At 44.9% G+C, this 22,334-nt stretch overlaps 1 protein-coding gene across 12 annotated transcripts in view; it reads left to right on the top strand.

Moving 5' to 3' along the window:
• The first annotated feature begins 436 nt into the window (after positions 1 to 436).
• LRRC3B (leucine rich repeat containing 3B) overlaps positions 437 to 22,334 on the top strand; it is an 88,673-nt gene continuing 66,775 nt past the window's right edge. For 2 of the 12 annotated variants that reach the window (XM_032325907.1, XM_032326182.1), the window contains exons 1-2: positions 454 to 1,126; positions 6,958 to 6,991. Coding sequence is in view for 1 of the 12 variants with exons in the window: in XM_032326498.1 (XP_032182389.1) it covers positions 465 to 1,126; positions 6,958 to 6,988 (693 nt within the window). In the remaining 11 variants the exon portion in view is untranslated. Of the gene's footprint in view, positions 1,127 to 1,148; positions 1,781 to 2,150; positions 3,421 to 6,957; positions 6,992 to 9,142; positions 10,439 to 22,334 lie in introns of those variants that run through there. The other 10 variants (XM_032325565.1, XM_032325829.1, XM_032326498.1 and 7 more) reach the window with 9 other exon arrangements.

Here is a 22,334-nt window from a genome sequence, read left to right as displayed (position 1 = left end):
AGAGTCATCCCTGCAATGGGAAGGCAAATTCAATTCTCCTAGCACCTTCTGCTTTAAGAAACTGGACTGGTTGGGGGTGGGGATGAGGGGCCACAACTCATCCCCAAAACTTTGGACTTCAGGAGCTGCAGGGGACCATTCTGGTATTTGATTATAGAGCCTTGGAGGGGTATATCTCACTTTATTCATCTTACCCCAGAACAGCCTAGTACAGTACTTGGCACCCAGTAGACATTCACTTGTCAAATAGATTTTAAGCATCCACCTTTTCCCCATTAGAGGACAATCAACCCTTCACCATGTTACGCTGCTTCTGCCAGTTTTATTCAGCTTTGATCTCAGTAGTTATAAAAACAGGAGAAAGAATGGGGCCATAGCTTCCTGAGAGTGGAGCTATGCACCGGCGGGGCGGGCGGGAGGTGGTAGTGGTGGGGGGGAGGGTGTTGGTTGCGAGGAAGGCAGGCATGGGAGGCGGAGGGAGCGAATACTCCCACCTCAACTCATCTCCTCCAGCAGTAAACGCTCAGCCCCCGCCTTCCCTCTCCATTCCGGACCCTCCACCCGGGTGGCGACAGGGCAGCGCGGGCGAGGCGGCGGCAGGTCTCCGACTGTCACGTTCATTCCCTGCTGCTTTTCCAGTCCCCTGCCTCCTCGCCCCTCCTCCCTCATCCCAGCCCGGGTTTGGAGGCGATTCCCCTCTAGTGACTGAGACGATCGCATCTGGGCGAGCGGCGCTTCGCCTCCCTCGCGTCTTTGTCTCCTCCTCCTGCGAGGCTCCGGGGCCGGGCGCAGGGTCTGCAGCAGCCGCCGCAGAAGCAGGAGCCCAGCGGTGCTCTGCACGGCCGCCCGGGGCCGCACCCTCGCTCGGCGGAGGCGCGGGAGGACGCCAGCTAGCCACGCACTGCCCGCGTCCCGCGCTCCAGCCGCCGCGCACTAACGCCGCCGCGGCGACCCGGAACGAGCCCTCCGGGCCGGCCGGGTTCGGGGTGGGTAGCCCGGCTCGCAGCGAGGTGGGAAGAGCGGCCGCTGCAGTTCTGGCAGCGCACACCCCCAGCCATACGCATCCAACGCCTCCTCCCTGCGCCACGAGGATGGAGCAGCCACCCCGGCCCGGGACTGGCGCAAGGTAAGGTGCAGCCGCCTGTTGCTTTTCGCAAAGCGCGGTGTCGTCCCTCTGCCCTGGTGCCTAGGCCCTCCCTTCCGTAACAAGTAGAGGAGAACTATCACTCTAGGTCAGAGCCATGTCCAAACCCCCGGTCCCCTTGACGCCGAACCTGGAAGAGACCCCTCCTGGCGAGGGGGAGTCGACCCTCTGTTCGCGTGCAGTCGGCTGCGGTGCAATAGTCTGCAAACTTTTGTGCCCCCCTCCCTGCGCGGTGCTCACCCCGTGCTGTGCAAGTTGCACGTCTAGTCCTCGCGTGCGCCCTTCCCCCAGTCCTCCCCCACTACCACCCCCTGACGTTTGCATCTGCCCATTTCTCTCTCGGTGTTCTTGCTAGTCGACTTTTCACTCTCTGCAGCTCCCGCTAGAGAGGCGAGCGTTTGGGACCCAGCAGTGCTCACCCTGCCTGTGGGGGTTGGATAGGACCAGAGATAATAAAATAGGAGGGGTGGGAAGTGGGGGTAGGAGGAAGGCTGCGGTTACCCTTGGGGCTCATTCTAGCACGGCAGGAGCCGGTCCATCCTTGCGAATGCCATCCCCAACTCGGTAATGAAACCCTTGGAGTGGCTTGCGGCTGTGTGCCGCGGGAACGGCAAGTGCAGATCCGGGTGGGTTGAAGTAAGTCATCTGGGGAGGGAAATGTTGCTGGAGGGGTGGGGGAAGAAACCGAGGGTCGGGGGTAGATCGGGTTGAAAGGCTACCAAAGGGCTCTGCTTTTAAGTGGGCGAGGGGCCAGCCCCGAGCCGTCACCTGACTTGCAGGAAAAGGGATTTGAGTCTGGAGGGCTCTGGCTGCCGTGTGTAAATACAGATGGGGGAGGAGCTGGGCACCTGGGGAGGCGCAGAGAGCTAGAATGGAGCCCTGGAATGCCAGGGCCCGAGGGGCACTTGGGAAGGCAGGCTTCTGGGTGCCTGGGATGGGGCGATCTTCCTTTCCAGGAGAAACAAACCTCCAGGCGAGATTCTGAATGCGTTGGCATCTTAGGCGGTGACTGAGTGGTCGGATCATGGACCAGGGATGCCTTTTCTGGCTCTAAGAGGACTGTCGTCCCCTCCTTTCTCCGGCACCCAGTTATACACCCTTCCACCTCCGCAGTCGGGTCCGTAGACCCACGCCCATCTTCCCTGCCAGGCGCTCGGAGTCAAAGAGGTCTGCACAGCCGCAGCATGGGAAGGGGATTCCTGGCCCCCAGGGGAGGCGTGTGTGCTGGGTAGGGGGGAGTCCCCAGCGCCTGGCGAGTAGACTGGGGTACGAACCGTTTGGAGGAGAGCGCAGGGGCGGAGGCTGCAGTGAGAGCCACCTCCCCCCGCCCCGCCCCGCCCCTCCGCAAATCGCACCTGGGAGGAGCGAGGGAGTGGGGGAGTCCCACGCTGCTCCAGGAGGTTCCAGAGCGCAGAGCTGGAGGGCGTGCGGGGCAGGAAAGGGGGTGTGGACATCAGGTGAGGGAAGACTTGGCTTCAGGGTCGGGGCCCTCGGGCCGAGGTGGGTCTGTCCACCTTTGGACACTACGTAGATCCTTCTGGTTGTTCCAGACGCTTTGGTGGATGCGGGAAGGCGAGGCTCATTTCCTCCTTTGCACCCCAGCAATCTGGAATGGAAGACCATCTGCGGGAGGGGACCTAGATTGCGGTTGCAAAGAACGGGCAGTCCCTGGGCTCTGTTTTTCCAGCTGGGGAACAGACTGGGCTATCAAAGGCCTGCAAGCACCTCTTTTAACCCTTCTCTCTCTGGGGGAGGTGCACGCCCCTCTCCAAGCAGCGCCTTTGGCTGAGAGTCTGGTTCCCGGTTCCTACTGGCCCAGAGAAGAATTTGGAGGTTGCGTGGGTTCTGGAGCTGTTGAAAACCCTCTGGCCCTGCCTGCTCGGGCCTCCCACGTGCAGGCGTTTAGGGGCACAGCCATCTCTGCGGTCGCCCCATAGAAGTCTGCTGCTCTCCTGTAACCAGCGGGGAGAGAGCAGAGCTCAGCGCATTCCCCTTTTTCGGGCCCCGCGCCTTGGCCAGACCCTTCCGGAAGAGACGTCGACTCGTCAGGGCTCCGCGGAGGAGTCCTGAGGTCGGTCACTCCGCTCCTGGGGCACCCCTGGAGCAGTGAGCTCCCAGTCTCCCCGCGGCAAGCTTCGGAGCCCCAAGGAGCGGGACGGGGATTCCCTCAGCGCAGACTCCGGGTGCAGCTCCTGAGCACAAAGGCCACACCCTCACAGGCCAGGCATCGCGAGGGATAGAGCATTGGCTTCTGCCGAATTACCTGGATACCTGAGGTAGGATCCCAGAACTAAGTCCCTCATCCGGGGAAAGTTAGCTACGGACACCCCAGGCTCCATTTCTTTCCTGATGCTTATTACCTGGGTTTGTGCTCAGACCACTTCCCTTTGCCCACAGAAACAGGTTGGAGCAGGTCCTTCTTGTAACTCTTGAAGGGAAACTTGGACTCCTCACCAAAGTGTCCCTGCTCGCCCCCTCCACCGCTGCTGCGCTACCCGAGACAGGTAGCAGTCATAATCAGCGCTAAATTTATTGAGCTCTTACTCTGAGCCAGGCACGACTTGTGATATTTTGCGTGAACTGTTTTTGGTTTTACTCTTAAAACAACCCTGAATGGCAAAGTCCAGGTTTTTTTCCCGTTTTGTGGGGAAGAAAACTAAGCTACGGAGAAATTAAGTTATTTGCTCCTTGTCCAGCCAATAAGTGGTGAAACTGGTTAGTTTGTGGGTAGAGAACACTGGGTGTGCCCCCCAAGGTCTCCGCCCCATTTGGTACTAAAGTTCTTTTGTCCATGAGAGAGTATGGGTGAGGGCTCCAGCTCTTTACTCCAAACCCCAGGGGCATACTGTGTAAGTGTCTATCCTTGCCTGTGACGATGGGGAGCCTGATGGTGCATATTTGATCCTCTGGAGTCTGTTGAAGTGCATCTTGGTAGGATGAGATCCTGGTACTGGAAGTAAATTAGGGAAATGTCTACTGGCAATGGACTTCTTTTCTGGAACTTTTGGTAGACATTCCCTTTTTAAATATGAAGAGAAATGGCAAGATGGGGGAGATTCAAAGTTGTGGGGAGATTCTGTAGTCACAAACAGTAGGCATTTTTGGGGGGGCAAATGAGTCCCTTTTTAGTGATTGAATGACAGAATATTAGAGCTAACAGAACCTCAGAGAGCACTGCTCCCAGTCTTGAGGCAGGAGATTCAGTGATGTGCTCAAGGCTACCAGTGTGTTCCCAGCATAACTAGTACTAGAAGCATTGTCTTCTGATTCTTGGTCAAAATAAACTATATTGATGCAAAAATAGATTATATTCACTGCTGTTGTTTTTCATTATCTTAAAATTAATTAGGGAAAAACTTGTCTATTAAAAAAAAGTTTACTTCTCTATTTTTCATAAATGCCTCAGTCTGCATAAGCAGGAAAAGTAACAATCATATAATGGATAAACCATCACAAATGTGCCTCATTTGCAAAAAATTGTAACCCAATACTTACACACCTTCAGATTAACAGAATCTAACTAACCATGCAAACCTTTAGATGACTCTAAATAAAATTAAATGGATTTTCAATCATTTTAGCAGTCTTTTCGTCAAGTTGAATAGCTCTGTCTGGCCTCATGCCCAAGTATTTGAGAAAACAAGAGAAATCCTCCTGAATACAATGAAATGATTCGGGATTATTTTTTCTGGATTTCTGACTCTCAGGTCAAACCTCAGGTTGATGCAAATCTGAGGCAAAACAGTATCTTTCTAGTAGATATACTTGGGGCTCAGAAAGGGTAAAAATAGTTCATTGTTGCTTCCTCACCCACTGAGCCCCTATAACAAAGGGACCCTCTCCAACAGCATAAGGGTTCCATATACCTCTAGGCATTCTTGTAGGACAGAATTGTGGTTTCTAAGAACAACCCCTGTTTTTTTCTCTGTAGTAATAGTATCAGGATGTCCTGCCCCTGGAGACAAATCAAGAAAAAGTCAGCTGGAGTAAACAGAGAGGGGGACTGGGAAAAGCCTGTTTCTCAGAATCACATGAGGGGTAAGAGTTACAGGCAGACAGATGGTGGAAACTTGGTGTCTTTTATGTCGCCTGGAATAGGATTTCCATCCCTGATGTTGTGGCAAGCCAAGACAGAAGCCCAAAGGCAGGGAATGGGGGTGGAGGAGGAAAAGCTGGAGGTGGGGGAACAGTGCTGTCAAGAACCTGGGGTGGGGGTCTACGGAGGTTTGGCTGTTAATGGGCTTTGGGTTGACGGGAATGGCCATGGACAGCCTGCACTGATGCTCTTCTGCCCTCTTCCCCGCCTACCCATCACTTTAGATTGCCATCTGTGTTGGGTTGACCGATCTAAATCCCAGAATCCCCAGTTATCTCAAGCAAAGCATTCACTTTCTAGAGAATTTATTAGAAATGAATATTGTTTTATGTAAGTCAGAAAAAAATATGCATAGTTACCCTAAGCTTCAGGGAGAACCATGAAAAATCAAATTATCCCAGAAGAGTAGCCTTCTGAAAGTGGAGATGCTGGTTTAGTTAGATTACAGCAATGTGAGAGGGAAAAAGATAGAACTTTGAAATCAGGTATGACAAAATCCAAAAGAAATGGTCTCTCTTTTAGGAACCACAGGAAGAAGAATCCTTTTTGATCCGGGCAGACATCCTGGTTCCCAACTCACAGCTTTTCAGGGATGATAGGAGACTTAGCTGGAGTCTCATCCTGTTTATGTGTGGGCACTGCAGGCATCCTCCCTACCCAGTATACTGTGGCTTCTGTGCGGTGTGGTTTTAAAGGGTCCACGCAGCACTTCTGCTGGGACAATTCCTTCTGCCTGTATTTATCTTAAATTGTATAAACTGATGTCAGTGTGTTGGCAAAATCACAATTACGTGTTAAACAACATGTTCTGGGGGAAAGTTTATGAAAAAAACAAAGCTCTTTTATTCAGAACACAGTGAATACACTCATTGATGCGATACATAGCATGCATTAAAATTCTCAGTCTGGGTTAGATATTTGAAAATAAGAACATAATCAAGGACCAGAGAATCTGAACTTGACCTAGTTTTAGTAACAAGAGAAGCCACATAATGAGTTTCTGTGGAGTTTGGAAAAAGATGTTGGCAGGGGGGAAAAAATATCTCTAAGAAGAACCTGAGAAGTTTTACCCTCATAGATTTTATTTTAAATAAATATCTGAAATCTTAATTTATATTTAAGTTTGAATATTCCATATGAGCAATAAATTTAATATTTTATCTTCAGATTGTGGCTTTGAGGAGCTTTATTCTACAAGTGGTTGGGAACTATGAGGAACTAAGAGCTAACAGGTTTGGAACAGATGATTCTCTTAAAAGTGATGAGTTCATCGTAAGGGTGGTATAATTCATTTAAAATAAATAAATGAACAAATATTGAAAAAGAACCACCCTGATAAAAATAGATTTTCTTTCTTTAAGAGGATCAAAGAACAGATCAGTGAAGTTTATAAAATTTGTGGTTTCAGTTTATCCTAAATTCTCTGAGCTGCTTTTTATGTTAGCAACTGTCCAATGAAGTGTCACTACACTCTCAGTTTTTAGGTTTTTTTTTAAAGATTTGTGTCTTTTCTTAGAAACAAATAAAAAAAAATATTGAGACCCTGGTTCAAACACAGAATAATAATAAGTATAAGTAATAAATAATAATAAATAAATAAATAAACAGAATAGCAATAAGTAATAAAAATAAGCATATTTTCAAATGCAGATTAGGTTCTTTGTTTCTTTCCTTTATTTCTTTCCATTTTTTTTTTCTTTCTTCCTTTCTTTTTTAGGCCATTGATAGGATTTTCAGTCTACATGTGACATGTGAGTATTCAATACCTTGCTGGGAGAGTTGGCTATTTCAGGACAAATATTTCCCCTGGTGAGGGCCGGGAGGAGGTACAGTGCGCTTGTATGTTTGTCCAAAGCTAAAGCACAAAGGTCATGAAGTCACCCTGGCTTTTCCCCTGGTCTAACCTCATCACTTCTGATTTTAGAAAAGCGATGCTGGTTTAGGCCGGCTTACAGAGGGCTCACCCTGGTAGCAGTGACTAAGCAGTATACTTTCCTTTTGCTACTCTGGGAATTTATGCCCTGCGAAGACTCCTTGTCCAGTCTGATGACCTTCCTTAGGCATATGGTCATCAGGGATTATCAAACATTCTCCTACAAATTATATTTAAGCTTGGGTTGGCAAAGATAGGATACCCCTTTACCATGGAATGTTTTGTTGCCCTTTGCCCAGGTGGTCAGTCTGTTTTTTGGTTGTATCTTAGAAACACACCCTGTAGACAAAATTAATTCCCTTCCCTAATGCAAGGAATAGTGTAGACACTAAGTGCCCAAAGCACGCACTGCAGAACCCAAGAAGGAGGGATGACTGATAGCCAGCCAGGTCGGGAGGGCCAAGAGAGAGGTAACCGAGATGCGGCAGAGAGTAGGCAGAGGAGAGAAAGAGGGGAAGGGAGGAAGACCAAGAGGGAAAAGAGACCATCTGAAGGAAGAGAACGTAGCCATTGGACAGAAAGACTAAATGAGATTTGATAGTAAGCCAAACCTAAAGGATAAGATTAAAAGGGCATAGCAATCAGGGGCTAAAGAAAGTGAATGGGAGTGATAAAGAGCTAAAGAAGTGTACAAGGAAAAATAATGTGCCCAAATAATTCCTCAAGGTCTAGGTCAACACAAAGGCAGGCCAGCTAACTGCTCAGACAGAGGGCATGGTCTCGTACTCACATTCCCCTGTCCCTTATTAATGTGGCTCCTCACTTACCAGGCCAAGGGCTCTTCATCTCGTTGATGCTTTGCAGCCCTTTGGCAGTCCGCCAAGCTTAGGGACCCAGGAATGATGTGTTTAAATGCTTAAAAAGCAATGCAGACGATTATAACACTACACACACATATACACACCCCCCACCGTGACCTGCTAATGCATGTGTAACAACTATTGATGGGATGGATGGCTACCATCTTTCCTAAGTAGGGAACAGCAGCAAAGCTGCCTCGAGTTAATGACAACAGCTGTGTTCTGATATGAAAATATCTGATTTATATCAGTGGCGAAATCGCTGGTACTGCTACTACATGTCAGGTTTGCAGCCTGCATTCGTAATGGAATGAAATACTAAATTGTAGTTCAATGTTAGTAAACAATGTTGTGATTTTTTTCCCATTCAAGTTTGTAGATTGTTGGAATTATATTGATAAATGCCTCAGACATCTGTGACCCCCAAGTACCCCGAACCCATATGCTTCAACGTCTGCAACTAATACTGTACATGTGCATTGGAACAGATGTGGGCAAAGTGTAACAGGGTCCTCCTAGCTCCTTTTACCTCTCTGGACTAATTTTCACTTTTCTGGCCCAGGAAACTGACTTTACCTGCCCTATTCCCAGGGATGTGGTTGCATGGCTATTGGCAAGTAAGAACACCTTTAGCAGAAAGTCATAGGTCTGGGGCACAGGCAGGCTATGGGATGGCTTTGTAAAAACTAGAAAACGAGCTTCCTTGGAGCAGCAGCAGCCTCTGGCTCCTGGCTAGATGAATACTGGCCTGGATTTCAGTTTCCAATGGCTGCCTTGGCTCCATGCCCTGTAGCCTTGGCTACTTTCACCTGAAGTGAGGTTGAATTATCAGACTGCATTGCATTTCAGCTGAAAGTTTTAAGTTCTCCCCTCCGACGATTTTTTTTTCCCCCCAAAGCAGAGCTGCCACAATGGCTTTGAAAGGTTCACTTCCTTTCCCTGCCGGTTTCCTTATTATCAGGAAATGGCCTCAGTGCAGGCAGGTAGATGGAGATCCACGGAAAAGGTCCAGATCTGGAGAATTCTTAAGCTGGATGATAAGGCTGGGAGTGATAGAGAGGGGACTGTGGTCATAGAGTGTTTTCTAAACAGATGGTTCATGTTGTCCTACGTGGTGAGAAGATGACAGGATGTCCCTGATCTTGGAGATCACCCTGTTTCTGCCTGTTCTCCTTGGTGAAGTAGAACATGCTCATGGAAAAAGCTCTACTAAAAAAATCTTTGACTGTGCAGGGGGCAGCAACATTTCAGAAAACATCCTCTTGATATGCAGGTAGAGTATGTAACTGGGAACCAGGAAACATCATTCTGCTTCTAGCTTTGACCTTAACCAGCCTGATGTCTTTGGTCTAGTTATGTTGACTGTCCTTGGCTTTACTTGCCCAGTAAACTTGAGGCTTTCTAGAGCCCCTACCAGCTCTGTGGTCTTTAATGTCAAGGGCACATCCAACATGGTTTTATGTATACTCCCCATGATGGCTTGCCTGTACACCTGGTTCAGGCTCACTTCTTTGCTTAGGCCTTCTGGCCCTGACATGCCACAGAACCAGTAGTGATAGGTAGACACTCTGCAGTCTGAGAGACTGGTGACACTCAGAGCACTTCTAGGAGCCCAGAAGAAGGGGATGATGGTGGTTGTCAGGAGTAGTAGTAAAAGGACGTGTAGCTGATGCAAAGTAGAACAGAGTAAGGAAAAGGGTAGCACAGTTGATAAGTTTCCTTGCGGCCATAACTGTCAGTCAGGGAAGTTGTAGGAAAGATGAAGGAGGGGTTCCTGAAGTTTTGAATGTGTGCCCATCTTCATAACCTTGTGATACGTGTCACTTTCTGCTTAAAACTTGAGAATCACCCCTTGTTGCCCAGAGAAAGTTACATCCTTAGTATGGTTTAATAGCTTCTGCCTCACCTGGTCCAGCCTGTCTCATCCTTGGTCACTTTCCTGGGCATGTCCTGTCCCCTCGTGTGTTCCAGCTGAGGGGCTGGTACTGGGGAGTTCCACAACTGGTCACATTTCCTCCTTCCTCCTCTACATTCAGTGATATCATGTTGGTAGCCCGAAATCCCCTCTGGTAGGATTACTGACACCACAGAAACTCACAGACACTACAAAGCAGGGCTTTTTATTGCCAGAGAACCTGTTGTTAAAAGTTGCCAGCACACCAGCTGCCCCTGCCCCCGGCAGCCTTGTAGTTCCTGCCACAGAATGTTCACCTGCCTGGTTCTCCCTCCTTCCCTCTCTCTTTCTTTTCTTCTGTCTCTCCCTTCCTTCCGGCTTTCCATCCACCCATCTGTCCAGAAGTAGCCAGACTTGGTTCCAGTTCTTCTTCTGCCACTTAACAGCAAGCTGAGTGACCCCGAGAAAATGCCTCAAACTTTCAGAGGCCTTCATTTTCTCCATGCGAAAGCGTTGTGAGGCTTAAATGAGTTCCGATGTCTAAGGGGCTCGGAACAACGTCTGGCACATGGTAGGTACTACTTACTTGTTTGCTTTTATTATTGATCAATACATTGTTGTTTGCCTACCATGGTCCAATACTGAATATGTACCGATGAAAACAAGTGTAATCAAATAAACACAAGAAAATATTCAAGATCCCTGAACAAAGGCCAGTGAGTTCTTCCAGGGATAGGAGGAACTGACCTTATGGAGCCAGAGGCCTTTGAATTGAATTCAGAAAGATGGCTTACCTACACCCCCCCGAACTGGCAAGAGAGACAGACGAATACCGGAAGAGGGAAGTCACATGAGCACAGGCATGGACACGGGAATAGCACAACAAGCTAGCGGGAGCTGAGCGGGAGCCCATAGAGGGAGAGGGAGTCTTTGATCATGTTTGGTCATGGGTTATCCACAGGGAAGTGAGCTATGGTCTCTGCTTAGCTCCACTCCTCTGTTGCCTATGTTGAGGATAGATATGAGCTTTGATTTTCCCAAAAAAGTCAGAAATCCCAATTGTTAGGTGAAAGCTCCTGATGTTTAATGGTTGAACTAATTCAATTAAAAACAGGACAAAACAAAACAAAACAAAATGCAGAACACATCCACAGACTGTAGCCAGCCTCCTGCAGAAGAATGGAGTTCTAGTTCCCAAGCTTGTGTGACAGTGATAAAGTCTGCACTTGGAATTCCTGGATTTGAATAGGATTCTGCCAGTAACTGTGTGACCAAAGGTGAGAGTCCCTTCAACTCTCTGAGCCCCATGTTTCTACGAAACGGCTGTCACATTTCTCGTCTTGTGTAACTTGCTGTGAGGATCCTCTGGACTCTGGAGATAAAAGCCCCTGCAAAGAACCAGACACGCATTAGAATTATTCCCAGACCCTGAATGTGTGGCAGAGCCATACATTTGCACAGCCCCAAGCGTGGGTTAAGTCACCCAAAGATCCCTGAATATCCTCACCTGCCTTTTAATTTTGACACTAGATGGGGAAAGAGAAATGTGGGAGTGCTTTTCCCCCTTCATTCTGTGAAAAACATGAAGGAGCTTGACATTCCGTTCTGGAAGTCTGTATGTCAGAGACCCAGCTGAAAGTTATTGATTGCTTCTGCATAGACTCAGGACCCTGGGGAAAGGCACGTTCAACCTCTGTGGTTTGTTCTGGTTGTTTCCTTGAGGCGCAGAGGATCGTCGGAAAGGAAGTCAGCTGCACAAAGTTTTCGTCAGAGTCAAAACCTGCACTTGGATTTCTGGAATTTCTCCTCTTTGATCCTGTCAGTTTCAGGCTGGGTTTGATCATATGGGCCTTGAAGGAAGTGATCCAGGCTTGGAAGAGTCCAAGCATTTCTAGTTGAGGGGCCGGGCCGGGTGGATGTCGGCTTTCCCTTAGCGGAGGGGGGAGTATGCAGCTGGCCGACTTCCTCAGGCCTGGTTAAAAGGGCTCTGGAATGGCAGCTTTATGAAAACCTCAGGCCTAGTATCATACATTGAATCTTGCTTTTACTCTGATTTTGTGTTATTTTCATTTGTTTTGTTGTATTGCCTGATTGAACTCGACCATGAGGAGCTTCAAAGAGGCAGGCAGGCCTTGAAGTAAGGACACCTGATTTTCAGAAGCCTATCATTTCTGGATCTTTGACCTCACGGCAAGAGATCTTATGTTTTCTGCTTTAGATGCTGACCTGAGTTTGTGTCACCCTCCTCTAAACCCCAAACCACCTGGGTCCTCAGGACTGAGGTGTCTGGTGCTGCTGTGGCTTTCACCCTCTGTTGGTGTCTGGGCCCTCACCCCTCACCACAGCGACAGCCAACTCGTAGAAGAACCACAGTCCTGCTCTTCTGAGATGGATTTGAAACCGCTATCTACTGAATTGACATTGTAGGTGACAGCACATTTGATATTAAAGAGGTATTGAAGCCCTAACCCCTGACATGACTGTATTTGGAGATGGGGCATCTGAGAGGTAATTAGGTTTAGGTGAGGTCATGAGGGTGGCCCCGTCATCGTGAATTAGTGACCTTATAGGAAGAGATACCAGAAAGGTGGCCTCCTCTCTTTTCACCCACACCCACTGAGGAATGGTCTTGTGAGGAGACAGTATTCATAATGTATACATACAGCATACATAATGTATCTGTATACAGATACATTAAGAACAAGGCCATCTACAGCCCAAGGAGGGATCCTTCAAAAGACATTGGCCATGCTGTTCCCTTGGCTATAGTATTTTGTTACTGCAGCCAGAGATGATTAATATGGGAGGTTACTCTAGATTAGTCCGGGCACCTACCTACCTTGTGACGCATTTCTTTGAGTAAAGATATGCCTGTGTTTAGACCTTTGAATGTGATGTTCTCTACCAGTCAGACACATAGTAGGCCTTCATTAATAGCTTGTCGAATTAATGAACACTAATGAATGGACTGACCAGCATCCATTTTAGAAACAAACATTTGGAAGAAAATTCATTTGAGTATTGGGGATTTTCTGCAGTCATGGTTTGAGATGAAGGAAAAATAAACTCTTTTAGCGTATACTGTGTGTGGGGTGTGTGTGTATGTATATACCAAGCTGTTAACAGCTTGCACTTTTTTACTAGCCCACCCCATGGAGACATAATGATAGTAAAATAAATATAGTCAGCATGCTTTCCTATTTACCCAGCATGCAAGCAAGTGACTATTTCCAAGCATTTCCAGTTTCATCAAGGTCTCCTCGAACCATTCTCCATAAAGAAATACTGAGTTGGGCTGCTGACCTACCAAAACCTAATTACTCAAAATTTAGTAAAAAAAAAAAAAAAAAAAAAAAAAAAAAAAGGCATTTAAAGAAAAGTCACAGAACCTCAATATTAGAAAGGACTTCTGAGATCCCTTTGGATTTCAAATCCCCGGTGGGCAAGTTGCCATGGAAGGATGTGATTTTCCTGACAAAATGGTGGCTTCGGGGTTCTTTCTTGTTCCTCTGAGAAATCTCTCAGATACTGTGAGGTGTTTGCTCTATGGCTTTTGCCATTGGAGAATGGAGAAGCTATTTCCTCAAGATGCTGTTCATCTTTATTCATATCTGGGTGCAGATGAGTTCAGAATGTGTGGGTGTGGGATTTGAAGAGTGAAGTGCTTAGGTAACAGTTGGTGTGCCAGTTGTGTAATGAAGAAAATGTATTGACAATATTAAATTGTGGGCTGAAGCTGGCTTTTGGTGTTATAAAAAAAAAAAAGAAGAACAAAATTTCCAAAAGTGGACAGCATTATTTTTATACCAGGGGTTTCTAAACGTTGGGACAACAGTGCTGAAAAATGTGGGTCTTCAGTGTACGTCACTTTCCTCTGCCTCGCCTGGTTTTACCCTCTAAGCCCCACAATGCTTTCTTTTAAATTGGAAGGTGTTGCAGTGTTTCTAAATATACATTCATATTGTACTTAACTGAGGAAGTAGATTTAGTAATAAGAGGCAAGGTTTTAATTCACTTTGCATATTGCTGGTGGAAGAGCCAACTGGTTTCTAGAAAAATTAATGGTAATTTATTGAGTCACTAAGAAGTTACTGTTCACTTCCCAAGCTCCAAAACCTCTAACACAACTTAAACTTCTAGGGTTTTAACAGGTGAAATTGTTCATCTTTACTTCTTTTTTTTAAAAAATCGTGTTCTTTTCTCTACTTTACCTTTTTTTGGTGCTGATAATAGTAGAGACTAATACAGAGAAATCTTTCTTCTCGGTGTGGGTGGAGTGGGCAGGGGGAGGTGAATATGACTGTGACCAGTGCCAGGTAACATTTGTGGATTCCACCTGTAGCAGATATTTATAATAAATACACATGGGTGTTCAGGATCCTGGATTAGTCATGCAATGCCTAGTTCACGGGGTTTTAACCATTTTTTCTAGTTATGTATCCTTTTGGAAGTCTGGTTAAACCTATGTACACTTTTTATTTTTTTTAATGTAAAATTAACATTTTTTGTTTGTTTAAATTAAATTTAAAAATATTTTAAATGTAAAACTTAAAATATGTAAGATTACAAAGAACCATAACAACAACAAAAATACCCATAAAACACTGATTCTCAGGGATTCTTGAAATTTCTGTCAGACTGAACTTATAATACTATGCATGACCTATATCACTGCCAAATCTGTCATTACTATTAAAAAAAAAAACACATTTCAGGAGTCCGCTTCACCATCAGATATGTTTGAACTTGCCTGGTCTAGACTTGTAGCCCACATAACTGTCATATTCAGAAGACAGTGCTAAATTATGAAGAATTAGACATTCTCATTTAGACTGTCCAGTTTTGCAAAACTATAACAAATAAATTAAATGGTTGACTTCTTTCTATTTATCCATGAAGAATAAATAAGTGTAGATAGGGACAGCCATTAAGCAACCTAGGTTTCTGATCACTGAGTGAGGAGATGTTCCTTTCCCTTTTGTGGCAGCGTGACTACCAGGTGAGAAGTTGACCAATAATTGTCTCTCTATATTAGGAGGCGCTTTGGTCAGGAGAAATTAATTATTATGACTTTGAAGTTGTGATATGCATAAATGATATTTCAAGATTTCTGAACAACTGTGTTGCTATATATAAAAAAACAAAAGCTGTGATTTTTAGTAGTGATGTCACAGGCCCTGGTGACAGTCGTGTAGTCTGTTGCTTGTCTTTAAAACTGAAGAAAATACCAAATTTTGGTTGTTGATCAGTGGAGGAAATAAAAGTCAGAAAAGACCTCCCACAGTTGTGGATTCCCTGCACTATAGCCATGACCTCTCAATGGGGGACCGTGGACCCCTGGAGACAGAGGACCTCATCCTCTGTCTCAACGTGCCAGTCAATGCCTGATAACATGGGAAATAACAATGAGAGCAGTTTTCAGACAGATGAAACCCACAGAAGGGGTTTGTAAAGAATGTCGCTGTCTGGTAATTTGTTTAACAAGCATGCTAGAATTCGACCTAAAGAGCATGGTTGGCTTACTCATTAGTCTCTCTGGAGAGAGATGCTGTTGCCTTTATGCAGTAGAGCATTGGGTCTTCTTTGAGAGCCGGTGGCATAATGTTGTGAATAGTCTCATCAGAGAGAATTCTTAGACTGTTTAAAGGTGGGTCTGGTGTTTTGAAATAAGCCAAAGACATTTGAAGTAAAGCTGCTAAAGGCAGAGGGTGATCGGGTGTGTAAACAACAGCCTGGGCCTTGAAAATTCTGAGGGTTCTTTTCAGCAGGGACTCATTAGTTGTCCTGGAAGCCACTCCACCATCAGGGAGGCAGGAGGGATGAGATCTGGAAAAGATTGAGTTTCCAAAATGATAGCATCCTTGGAATCTGCCTGCAGTCCCCAGGGTGACTAATTTATAAAGGAACAGTCATTTCCCTCTACAAAGTAATGTTCCAAGATGGTTTCATAATATTTAATGACAATATTCAATAGTCACATTCTATACCATCTTGAATGGAATTGTGTTCTCCAACAGAAATATAATGCTATCTACTTACAGAGTTTAAAAATTTCCAGTAGTCATATGAAATGTAAAAAGAAAAAGGTAAAATTGAGTTTTAATAACATTTTTTACTTAACCCAGTATATCCAAATTGTCATTTTGACATATGCTTGAGTTAAACTTTATTGAATTTTTTTTTCATAGCGAGTCCGAAACTAGTAGGTATTTTATACAGCACATTGCACTTTGGACACAGAATTTTCATCAGAAACATCTGACCTATGTTCAGATTTCACAAAACTGACAATTGAAAAAGCAGGTTCACATATCCATGTTGTTTCAAATATACTTGAATGTTCTCCGATAACTGACATATTGGGTTTTAAATATAAATTAATCGCAAATAAAATTAAACATTTAGCTCTCAATCATGGGAGCCACACTTCAGGTGCTCAGTAGCCACGGCAACTAGTGGTTGCTGTATTGAGTGGTGTGGGTCTAGATTACGTAGGGAGACAATGGGATCAGGATCCGTAAGCATCGTGTGGATACTGCAGTTCTGGAAAACTTGGGAGATGCTCATCCTTCCAGTTTTTTGATCCTTTCTATGAAACAGTTCTTTTGGTCTTTTTGTTAATTTAGTATTTTCCCAAAAGGTCCCCATCTTCTCCATAGAATCCATTTATACGACCCTCCAAAGGGTCTTTCCTTATGAGTATTTACCATTACATCCTGGGGCACCATATGGTCTGTGCATCATAGATGGAGGCTCAGGAAGGAATGGCAATGATTGAATGAATATAAGAAGTTAACACCCCTGCTCCAGTTCTTATGACTAAGCACTTTAACCACAGGAGTAAAAGTTCCTGACTCTAAGCCCCACAGGATGCACCTCTGATTCTGATGATTCTGATTCTGATTCTGATTCTAATTCTGATTCTGAAGACTTGGGGCAAGGCTCAGGAAACCACATTTTTATCAAGACTTCCTTACTCTCCCTACCTCCCCTCCCAGGTGATTCAGCCCAGCCTAATCTAGTAACCACTCCCCTGAGTGCCCCTCTCCCCAGTCTATTATTTTTGCTAGTGGTTCATAAAGTGTGTTCCAAGGACCCCCCCATCATCAGAATTCATCCTGTGTTTTGTTGAACCGAAGCGTTCTAGGCCTTCCCCAAACCAGCAAAGTCAGAATCGCTGCATCTGTAGAACTAACAATTTGCATTTTTAACAATCTCCTTAAGTTATCCCTGTGCCTAGTGACTTTAAAAATTGCTGCTTCATGTAGACCCCTCCCCAGCTTGGACATATGATATTCTTTGATCCCACCGTTTCTCATTCATTCTCTTTGCTCTTGTCTGATGTTTTAAAATCCATTGTCACATTTATTCCACCTCCCCTGTGTTCAGGTCATTTAACAAATACGTATTTGTTCCAGGGACCAGGGATACAAAGATATAGATTGTGAGATTCTGTCTTTGACCCCTGAGGACTTGTGGATGTAAGAGGGAGAGAGAGATCTATGAAGAACTGAGCTCATAAAGAAAGCATTACAGGCAGAGTACGACATGTATGTGCTGGGAGCAATGAGGTCAGAGAGAAAAGAGTCATATTTTCTTGGGCCGCTAGTTGGTGAGAATGGCTTCAAAGGGGCTTTAGAGACCCTGGATGGATTGAGGGAAAGATCAAACTGATAATTGCACCTGACAGAGAAGAGAGGCAGAAGACCTAGAGATCGGATATGAATTAGGATATGAACAGGGAAGCAGAGCTATCATGAATGAGGGATTTACTGTATTTATTCTATACTGTATGGAGCATTAGTTTTTGTTTATGTGCATTATATTATCCTTATTTACCATATTAGAAATTAAAACTGAAAATTAATAAAATGATTACCATTTCATTAAAATAATAATAAACCCATTACCTATTAACATAAAAGTGCATATTTATGAAAAATACTTTATTTTCCAGAATGAAAATTCAATTAGAATAGTGACATCCTTATACATTTCTATACATCTCTAACATCTTGCTTAATAGAACACAGTCTGATTCTCATGTCTGCTCCTGGTTTCACTCTGTTGTGATATCCCATGTCAGAAAACCTTTGGAAAACTCCCCAGTATACTCTTGATAGAATAAGCTTAGAAAAGGCAAGTCATATCTTTGATATTATATCTGTAGTGTTATGGAAATAGTCTACATAGTGTCTATAGTCAAACCATGTCTACAGTATCATGGAAAGAGTCGTGTCTTCATGTAAGGTCTCGGGGACCCCCGGAGTCCCTGGACCACACTGTGAGAGCCATTGGTGTAGAAGGCAGCTTGGTGGGCAGGCAGTGGGCAGGGATACCGGGGTGGTGGGGGTACCTCTGACAGCATACGGGAGGAAGATAAGGGCATGCACCAAGGCGTATCAGTAGGGAAGGAGAAGAGTGAATGGAGGAGACAGACTCTGGGGAGAACTTAGTAACCAATTGAATGTTGGGATGAAAGAGAGGGGAGAGCCCCTGAAAGCATCCAGGGCCAATGGATATGGTCATCTACCAGCTGCCAGTACAGGTGTGGGCTTTTCCCCAACCTATCCCTGAGCCACCCAGACCTTCTGCTCCACAAGGCCTTGACTTGAGGTAGAAAGCAGGTAGAAGGTCTAGCCCTAGAATATTTTTCTGGAGGTCTAATGCTGAGTTTCACAATATGATTATACATTGGATGAAATTGGGATGGGTAGAACTACTAGAAGCATTTGAGTGTGGGCTGGCCTAGGCTACATGTTTCACATATGAAAGCCACAGGGAAAGATGATTATTTTGTGAGTAGCCAAGATGCAGGGGTGAGGTTCAGAGAACGGCCTTTTCATGGGGGCTGGGAACATTTGTGGTTAGAAGAACTCTTAGGAGGGATTCAGGAAGCAAAATGTGTGTGTGTGTGTGTGTGTGTGTGTGTGTGGTTATATGTGTGTGTGTGTATATATATATATATATATATACATGTATAAATATGGTTTTATATATGTAATGGTGTATATAGGTATGGTTTTTATAAATTTAACAACAACAACAACAAAACTATATTGGCTCAGGCCTCAACATGAGGTATGGAATGAACTGGCCCAGGGGATCTGAAGTTGTAGATGAAGTTCCTTATTTGCCATCAACGGCAATGTGACCTTGGACAACCCACCACCCAGCATCTCTGGGCCTCAGTCTCCTTCTGAGAGGCACAGAAGGGTATGAAACATCAGGAATTCTATGATCCACTATGCATATTTCATGGGCCACAGAGAGTGATCTTCTGGAGGACACAGTGATTCCTTCCTTAGTGTCTAAATTTGCCTGAGTAGCATTATCCTGAGCCTGTTTTCGATCTTGCCTATTGAGGGCCTGGGAAATGAATAGAGAAGCAATCAATCTGGTGTCAGGGGACTGGAGATAGCAGCTGTGCCTCTCAGGAACTGCAGGACTTGTCATTTATTTGGATGTTGTTCCTGGCTTGGCCTGACAGCCTTGGCATCTTCTTGTTTCCTTAGTTCTTGAGAAGGCCTTTTATGCCAACTCTGTCTACACACACACGCACACAACACACACAGCAATATGACTACACTCTACTCAGTATTTCCCCAAGAAGCCCACTGTGGGACAGGAAGTCATTTTAGATGTGCATAAGTTTGCTTTGGGTATTTTTGTGTACTTTGATAGGTATTAGAAAAATAGAGCATGCATAGCAAAACCATTTTTATGGATATTATTCCTTAGGATGATAGTTTAAATAAATAGACTGAATTAAAGCAAAAGATAGCACACATGCTAACACACATCAAACCTGGGCATAACAAAATTCTTGAAGGTGGTATGTGTGAGAATGATATGTGGGAAGTACTAACTTGATTGCATTTATGAGACTTTTAACAGATGGAGAAGGCTCTTCTAACAGGTGAGATCTGGAACCTATGTCAGAAGTGTTCTTATTCTTCATTGGTTTGGTGTTTCAGCCTAAATATTCCTTTTGGGAACCATAATTATTTCACATCTGCTTTATATTGGTCACGTTAGGTTCTTCCAACAAGAGACTTTAACCTGGATATAATTAGAGGAAACAATCAGGTTATTTTAAAATGAAAGGAAATTCTGGAAAACAGCTGGCCCAGGACTCTACACAAATGTCAGTGTCATCAAGGGCCCGAAATAAACAAGCAAACATGGCTGGGGAACCATTCCAGATTAAAGGAGACTCCAGCAAGAGGACAACTAAATATAATGGGTGACACATGATTGGACCCTGAATCCAAAATAAGTTATAAGGGACATTTGGGGACATTTAAGGGATTTGAAAACCAACTCCTTATTAGAAAGCCATATAGTTATAAATTTTACATTTCTTGAGTGTGATAATTGCAATAGAGATGACTATTCTTGGTCTAAGGAGATTTATGCTGAAGTATTTAGGAATGAAGTACATCAATGTCTGCAATGAACTCTCAAATAATTCAAGCCAAATATACATTGATACTCACATGTGCACCTAATGCCCGTGTATATGTAGACAAATATGTATTCACACACCACACACGTGTATGTGCGTGCACATAGACACGCGTGCACACATCCACACAAGCAGACTCACATATGTACAAGAAGAAAGAAAATAAATGTGACAGAATATTTATGTTTTAAAAAGATTTATTTATTTATTTGGGGGAGAGAAAGAAAGAGAGAGCAGGGAAGGGACAGAGGGAGAGGGACAATCTGAAGCAGACTCTCTGCTGCATGTGCAGTCCGATGCAGGACTTGATCTCCTGACCCTGAGCAGAAATCAAGAGTCCATTGCTTAACCAACTGAGACCCCAGGCGCTCCGAGACAGAGTATTTAACAGCTGGCCAGTCTACAGTGTTCATTGTGCAATTCTTGCACCCATTCTAAAGGCTTTGACCTTTAGATTTTTCAAGATAAAAAGTTGCAGAAAGATCCTAGACTTTGGAGGTAGAGAAGTCTCAGAGATAATGGACGATTTTCATTGTGCAGCTCAAGAAGTAGGTGTTGAAGAGTTGGATGACATTTTCCTTGAGCTTACTTTGGTGTGGAGAACCAATACTGCCCTGCAGCTGTCCCACAACGAAGGATCCCTCCCCCAAGGAACTGTCAGACATGCAGCCAATCTCTCATCCGCAGATGGTTCACGGTGACTGCCTGGATTCTTGCTTGCATAGGCTTCATGGTTACAGCTGATAAAACAACATGCTTGCACACAGAACAGCCTCTGCTTTTGTATAATGAGGTTTGTGTGAAGTCCACAGTCTTTCAGTTCGTATTATTGAGTACCTACTATGCTCCAGGCATTATTCTTAGAGGCTGGGGGAGGGTGGTTAAAATTCTACTTCTCATAGAAATCATGTCCCATCTTGTAGGATGGGAGGGATGGATGTAGCCAGTCAAGTAATGAAAATTAACTGGGCAGTTTGAAAACTTGTTTCATCTTATCAAGAAAAAGAAAATTATGAGGGTAACATGACAGGGAGTGGTGAAGCAGGGGTGGGGGTGGAGGAAATAGGATGGTCCTGGAAGACTTCTCTGAAGGGATGGCCTATCATTAAGATCACGAGGGAGAGTACTTTACTTTAATGTCTGTTCTATTTATTCCTAATTATCCTGGCCTTTTAGTTGGCTGTCAAGGTCAAGGGTCTTTTGAAACCCTGTTGTCCCCCCCCCCAGCTGCCACAGGGTCTGTGTTTTCGGCATTGGTCCATGCTAAGTGACCAGAACGGAGCCAACACATGGATGTGCCATTGCTCTCACATGTGTCCTCATTCTCTGGTCAGTGAGTGCAGATGTTCTCTGTGCACTTTTCATCTGTATGGTGGGCTTTTTAAAGGGGTGAATCCAAAAGCCACAGGGAGCCCATTGTTGGCTCACACTGACACATGGTGATGAAAGTGAATTATTGTTCCCAAATAATCCTGCAGAGGAAGCCTTCCATCCAATAATTTTCAATAATGCCACATTGGCACCCCTCTGAATTACTATCTTCTTTTGCTAATTCAATATGACAGGTTTCTAAAACAATTTGAGCTCAGGTAAAAGCAGTGTCAGAGAGAGTATTCAAACTTGCTTAAAGGAGGGTGGTAGAAATAACTTATATTGGATCCTCCTCGCAACACTAATCAAAATCCATTTGGATTCATTTCCTAGAGGCATTAAATATGTTTTTTTTTTCCTTTCCAGTCACCTTTCTAGTTTCATCTGATAACTGTACTCTATCTTCAGTGCTTGAATTTGCCTCAGCGTGTAGAGACAGTCAGCTGATTCTTTTTTTTTTTTTAAAGATTTTATTCATTTATCTGACAGACAGAGATCACAAGTAGGCAGAGAGGCAGGCAGAGAGTCAGTGGGGGGGGGGGGGGAAGCAGGCTCCCCGCTGAGCAGAGAGCCTAATGCGGGCCCTATCCCAGGACTCTGAAATCATGACCTGAGCTGAAGGCACAGG

The sequence above is a fragment of the Mustela erminea genome, chromosome 1 (assembly GCF_009829155.1).
Source record: "Mustela erminea isolate mMusErm1 chromosome 1, mMusErm1.Pri, whole genome shotgun sequence".
Classification (NCBI taxonomy): Eukaryota; Metazoa; Chordata; class Mammalia; order Carnivora; family Mustelidae; genus Mustela; species Mustela erminea.
The sequence above is the reverse complement of the archived record's forward strand: the minus strand, read 5'-3'. Positions and strand labels throughout refer to the sequence as shown.